The sequence below is a fragment of the Nicotiana attenuata genome, unplaced genomic scaffold (assembly GCF_001879085.1).
Source record: "Nicotiana attenuata strain UT unplaced genomic scaffold, NIATTr2, whole genome shotgun sequence".
Lineage (NCBI taxonomy): Eukaryota > Viridiplantae > Streptophyta > Magnoliopsida > Solanales > Solanaceae > Nicotiana > Nicotiana attenuata.
In genome coordinates, this window is record NW_017670683.1 from 167509 (window position 1) to 174191 (window position 6683).

At 38.0% G+C, this 6683-nt stretch overlaps 1 protein-coding gene across 1 annotated transcript in view; it reads left to right on the forward strand.

Annotated features, from left to right (window-relative positions):
- The window catches only part of LOC109242261 (glutamate--cysteine ligase, chloroplastic), an 8010-nt gene extending 2952 nt beyond the window's left edge, over nt 1–5058 (forward strand). The window contains exons 5-16 of the mRNA XM_019409117.1: nt 91–183; nt 1385–1468; nt 1688–1756; nt 1832–1902; nt 1986–2054; nt 3049–3142; nt 3215–3304; nt 3395–3475; nt 3985–4077; nt 4295–4375; nt 4459–4528; nt 4687–5058. Of these exons, the coding sequence (XP_019264662.1) occupies nt 91–183; nt 1385–1468; nt 1688–1756; nt 1832–1902; nt 1986–2054; nt 3049–3142; nt 3215–3304; nt 3395–3475; nt 3985–4077; nt 4295–4375; nt 4459–4528; nt 4687–4775 (984 nt within the window). The 3' untranslated portion in view covers nt 4776–5058. The remainder of the gene's footprint in view (nt 1–90; nt 184–1384; nt 1469–1687; nt 1757–1831; nt 1903–1985; nt 2055–3048; nt 3143–3214; nt 3305–3394; nt 3476–3984; nt 4078–4294; nt 4376–4458; nt 4529–4686) is intronic.
- Nucleotides 5059–6683: the final 1625 nt, after the last annotated feature.

Below are 6683 nucleotides of genomic sequence, written 5' to 3' on the forward strand. Positions count from 1 at the left end.
CCCCTTCCCCTCCCCTCCCAAGACCCTTGGAAAAAGCTGCACAGATGAAGTTTAAGTTTTGCTGATTTGTAAAAGTTTTCGCTGGCACAGGTTAAAGCTGTTGCAGAGGAAATGGGAATTGGATTCTTAGGAACTGGATTCCAGCCAAAGTGGGGGCTGAAAGATATACCAGTAATGCCGAAGGTAAAAACAATATGCTGATCGATGTTGAAGGAAAAAATTTGTCCAGCGTGCTGGTACCTTAGCATCTTATCCCTTTGAGACTGCTACTTTAACAGTGAAAAGATGTTTACAAGTTTGTGCATGACCCTTTCACATATTTTTTCAGCATGTCAAGTGCAGTAGAAGCCTGTTTCTATCGCAAGTTCATGGCTCATTAACTATTCGACAAAGCTGGTGCAGCCCGCTGCTCAGACTCTTTGATTCCATAGCTTTATAGCACCTCATCTTTTCACCGACCAACCTCTACCCAGACATACAACACATAGTTATTTTTGAAGAGAGATTTCCTTATTGCGCCTCCTTCTAATTATGAAAATGAGAATCTTCTAGTGTCTCATCAACGTTGATATCTCTAGGAGGTCAGGAGAGACAGATGAAATATTGTTCCAACGATTACTTATTCAGATTGACGGTTCAGATGTTGCTTTTCCACATCTTATCCTTTAGAAGAAGCAGAGGACAAGTATGTAAAGGTGTAAAAGTGTAATTAGTTCCATTTGAGCTAGTCGTTCATCATCATCTTTATTAGTCAAATTTGGATTAATAGCAAAGCACTTAATAAAAGGACGAAGGTGGAATAAAACTTGATGACCTTCTTATAGTGGCTAAGGGGTGTCAGCGTTTGGGGTGTATCTGGGAAATCCCTGCTCCTCGACCCTTCTCTCACGGACTTTAAAAAAGGATGAAGAAGAAAGAACGAGAGAAAGCTAAAGATTTTTTGTCTTTGAGTTGACAGTAAGTGAATAGTAAACCTGATTCTAGGACCAGATCTAGTAAGTGTTTTCCAATAATTGGAAATTATCGAGAGAGCTTGCCTACATTTTTATCCAGCACATTCACTATTTAGAAATGCAACTAGTCTCCCCCCACTAGCTTCTTTTATCAAATGTTCTGTTTTCCTTACTTATTTACTTTAACAAAGCCAGAACTATGGTATGCCATTTGGATTTGCAGCTGAATTTAAAAATAGTGTTTGCGCCATCTACTGCTATTCATATTCTATACAACATCTTGTGCTTCTCACACCTCAATGCTATGTGTCTTGTCATCTGGTCTTTTAGTTCTGAAAGATAAATCTAGTTTTAACTTTTTTTTTTCAATAGTTTGACCTCTGATATCTGTATTCAGCTGGTATTTTCACTGACAAAGTACTTTTACTCAGGGGAGATATGAGATTATGAGAAATTACATGCCCAAAGTTGGGTCACTTGGGCTGGATATGATGTTTAGAACATGCACTGTTCAGGTAGGTTGAATGGCTCTATTTTCCTCTCCTTTTTTTTTTTCTTCATGTGGACGGGATGTTATTGACCTTGGCTATTGGACTCTTTACCACTGTACAACATTCAAACGCTATATTTTACTCTTTCATTTTGCCGATTTGTATCTGGGCTCCAATTCATTCCCTGCATGATAACATGCATTTTTAAGTTGGACCAGTATTTAAAAATGTGTTGTTGAACAGGTAAATCTGGACTTCAGTTCTGAAGCTGACATGATCAGAAAGTTTCGTGCTGGTCTTGCCTTGCAGCCTGTATGGAACCTTTGTCCTTTCTATTTCTACATGAAAGTTATGTAGCTATTTTAATCTAACTATGTAATGAAACAGATTGCTACAGCTCTCTTTGCAAATTCACCTTTCACCGAAGGAAAACCTAATGGTTATCTCAGCATGAGAAGGTGTGTGTATTAAAATACAGTTCTTGTTTCTCTGAGGAATGTAATGGGACTTGTACATAACAATTCTTTGTTCGTTTCACCAGCCACATTTGGACTGATACAGATAATAACCGCGCTGGGATGCTTCCCTTCGTCTTTGATGACACTTTTGGGTAAGCTTCTCTTATTTTTGTAGGAGTGCAAATGGTAGGGGTGCAAATGGGAGGGGCATTAGGAATCACATTAACATTTTTTCTTTAGTATTTGTAAGATGAATCCCTTAAACTACTATGTCTAACCTGATGGATTTAAAAAAAAAGAAGCAATTCAACCTTTTGACTTATTAAAAAGAGGTAGTCAGCCTATTCTTCTACTTTCCGATTCATAAAGATAATTAAACTATTATAAGTGTTTCTTTCAATGGTTTGCTTCAAATTTTAAGCTTCCTCAGGATTTCTAATAGTTCATGTGATCTGAGAAGTAAAAGTATGAACAGGTAATGACTTAATAAAGGTAATCATGTAAAAACTTTTAACACCTTCCCCTAGCAGTGGCCCTGAAGTTTAAGATTACAGCACTGTGTGGAGGTCAGGAATTGAATCACTAACCTCTTGCAAAAGAGCCTTATAAATTTAACCTCATATGTCGCACTGATGCCTAATTATTTAGTACTTGAGACCACTTGAAGGTGGCATTCCTGCTTACTAGCAATAGACTTCACTTTTTTAGCATGCTGAATTGGGTTCAGTAAAGGCATTTATGCGTTCATATTATGATTTTTGGCTGGAATTGTGCCTTCACTGTAGTTGTTACCTAAGGCTGCTTTGGGATAGTCATATTTGAAAAGGCTTCTTGATTTGTCTGAAAAAAGCATGTTGCCCTTGTACTCTTAAGCCCATGGTCCTTTTGTTAAATGTGTTTCACTGGGAATGACCTTGTCCTACATTGTATAGTTGAGCTGGGTTAGGGAAATGGATAAAATTTATTGGAGTTCGAAATGTGTTGCCCGAACCTGGTTTGAGGTCTGTTCAGCAGGGTTACATGATGGGTTAGGAATCAAATGAAAATTTGGTATTTAGTGTTAATGAATTCATTCTTTGTCATCTCCAAACTTTCATAGTTAAACTTCATTGTCACAGCAAACACTTTCTGTTCTGATGGGCACAGGTTTGAGCAGTATGTGGATTATGCACTTGACGTCCCTATGTATTTTGTCTATCGGAAGAAGAAGTATATTGACTGTGCTGGAATGTCTTTCCGGGTAAGTTATTTTATCAACATCACAGATTTGTAAATGTTATTCGCTTGTGCTTATTTAACAACATTGCTGCAGGACTTCATGAATGGAAAACTTCCTCCTATTCCTGGCGACTACCCTACTCTTAATGATTGGGAGAATCACCTCACAACAATATTTCCTGAGGTGTGCGAGCTTCATCCTAGAAAATATCCTTTACCGTTGGTTTGTCTATCTATAGTTTATGAAAATTTTAACTTGGGTTAACTTTATCAGGTGAGACTCAAAAGATATCTGGAAATGAGAGGTGCCGATGGAGGACCTTGGAGAAGGTTGTGTGCATTGCCTGCATTCTGGGTATGAAATCTATTGCTCTAGGGATCATGATGTTGATTTCTCTAGGGAAAAACCAAGAAAGAAAAGAGAGAAAGCTAGTATTATACTGTGACCTTAGAGATAGAAACAATAGTAGTTGCAGCAAGGTTTTGCTTAACCGCATCCACTTCCAACAATCGGAAAAGCAACAGGGAAAGGGAGAATAGGATATGGTTGTGCTCAGGGGCAGAGCTAGAAGTTCGGATACGGCTTCGGCTGAACCCAGTAGCTTTTCCTCAAACATTATATTTATGTTAAAAATTTTTAAATATGTATTTAGAACCCCGTTATTAGCACTTGAAGTTGTCGTTCTAAAATCAAGAACCCATAAAGTTAAAATCCCTGCACCGCCTCTGGTTGTGCTCACTTCCTCTCCCACTGAGAGGAACTTCTTTCTCTTTCTCCTGTTTATTGGGACTGTTCACGTTTCTTATGGGCTACTTTGAACCAGATAGCTTAGTTAATCTTTTTTTTTTTGTGGTTAATTTCAGGTGGGCATACTCTACGATGAGGTGTCTTTGCAAACCGTTTTGGACATGACGTCTGATTGGACTGCAGAAGAAAGAGAGATGTTGAGGAATAAGGTACTATATCCTATTACAGTTCTCTCTTCTCTCAAGCATGAACATTTGGACAAGCAAAATCATTCGAAAACAAAGAGGGGCAAAGTATCATGGACTCTTCATCTGGAAAACACACATTTGTTTTTCATCAAGTTATAATTTTTTCAGTTCTTCAGAATTTGTCGTTTAAGAACTTATATAGAGTATTAGAGATGATTAATATCACCCGTTTTGATAGGTGCCAACAAGCGGTTTGAAGACACCATTTCGAGATGGATTGCTTAAGCATGTTGCTCAAGATGTTGTCAAGTTGGCAAAGGTGGGGTTAAAGCTTCTAATGCTCCACGGCTTGTCATATTTCTACATGTTTACTAACTTATTAGTATGATTTTTGATCTTCAGGAAGGCTTGGAGAGAAGAGGCTATAAGGAAACAGGATTTTTGAATGAAGTAACCGAGGTAGTCAGAACAGGTAAGTTATCTTCTTGAACTTGTGTTAGTATCTCTTTGCTTGTTCTCGGGATACAACACGACGTCAAAATGATACTACTTTCTTTAAACTGCTCGAGCTGTTTGGAATTTTAATTGAACTGTTCGCTGTACTTGGCATGTATCATTTACTACTGATAGGTGTAACACCAGCTGAGAAGCTCCTGGAACTGTACCATGGGAAGTGGGGACGAAGCGTGGATCCAGTCTTCGAAGAGCTTCTCTACTGAAGTTGTTTGAGAGTGCATTTCAATTCAGTCCTTTCCTATGTTGTAAATGATTTCTCAATTTCTTTGTGAGAGTTATATCTGCGAATTTTGTTTATCGTGAGACAAATAATCTAGCTAGATTAAGATCTGTAACATGTATCATATGGCATGAAACGTCATATGTAGTTCTCCCCTTGGATCTGATCAGTCTGCTTCGAAATAGCATTTTTATACACTGGGACATACATATTGCCCGAACAGTAACATAGCCATGCAGATGAAATAAATGAACCTTGGCTGACCACAATCACCAGCATTACTTGTTTCTGCTTAGGCTCTCGCTCTCTCAAAAACAGAGTGCGCGCGCACACACACACACTGACGAGCATTTCTGAGTTAAATTCTTGAAAAGATAACCCCTGTTCGAAATGAGCAATAAATCCTGTGTGTTGCAGCAATCACTGTTTTTTTCAGGTAGATTCTGCAATATTGTTACCACAGAAAGCTGCTACATTTTCAGGAGTGTAGTTATCAGTTGCAAAATAGAGTAGTGATACGTAAGGTTAAGCCTTATCCATGATTATTTATTCACATTACTCGAGCATTTTAAGTAGCAAGTCCCCTATATGCCAAGATTGGTTGAAGGAGTCGATCCGAAGACTTCTGATTTTTCAGCTTCGCAGACTAATGCCGAAAATCTTAAAAGTTAAACCTACTAAATTTAAATCTTGGATTTGTCTCTTCTTGGTGGACACTATTATCAATCAATTGTCCGGATTATAAAAAATGTTCTTGAATGGTTTCCCACCGCCAGTAGAGAGGCGCAAGTGCATGGTTAGCCATTCTTGCTTTATTGTGAAAGACCAAATTCGCCCGTTCTGCCATAAGTACCTCCATATTCTGCCGAGTAGAATTCGACAATGGGTTTGAGTTGGTGATTGTAAAACTTCCTTTTATCGATCTTGATTCGCATATAAATTCCGGAACTATGGACCTAACTGAACCGGAGAGCCCCGAAGTCCCACGGGTATCATAGAATTACGTTAGGTACCATATGAATAGGCCCATGATATTCTTGAAGGGTTTCCCGCCGAAATTTTAAACAAAAAATCTTAACTTCAGGACAACTCAAGACATTTTTGTCCTGAAAAATTGAACTAAAAAACTTAAATTCAGAACATACTGGCTAATTTCTAAATAGTAGTCATTTAGAATGGCTACCTTTAATGTAGGTGAAAATAACACAGGATAGCATGTTTTCGGACTGGTAATTGAAAAATAGTTAGCGTTTGGTCATTGAAAAATAGTTACTATTTTCCTGCAAGACGGAAAGTTCCAGCATAATATACTGGAGATCGGAGCACCTGTGTATGAACTTGCAGCATATTATACTGGAACTCCAGTATATTATGTTGGAAGTCCAGTATATTATACTAGAACTCCAATATATTATGCTGGAATATTTTTTGAATTTTGAACAGTGTTCATTCAGATTTATCTATACATAAAAAGTTGCTAAGTTTCGATTACTTTTGAAACTATGACTATTTTTCAATTATCAGTTGTAAATCTTACTATTTTTGAATTTTACGCTTACTGTAGAGGCATATAGTTAGTTCAGAGCTTAGTGGAACTGCAGTCAGTGCATGTGCTTGGGCCCAAAAGGGCTAGCAAGTCTAGAAACTTCATATGGGCCGGGTTACATTCCAGAGAAACTTGATTTTTATTAGCCCACTGTTTTTCCTTCTAGGTCAAGAAAACCACGGTCCAATCAGCGAAAAGCCCTAGACAGTTTCCACAATTACACTGCAATCATAACTACTACACGCACCTATCAAGAGCGTGTTAACACGCCAAAATCTTGTTCCACTGACTTAAGAGTTAAGGGTAGACTTGAAGACAAACGCTAGCGAAAAATGAAGTAATATT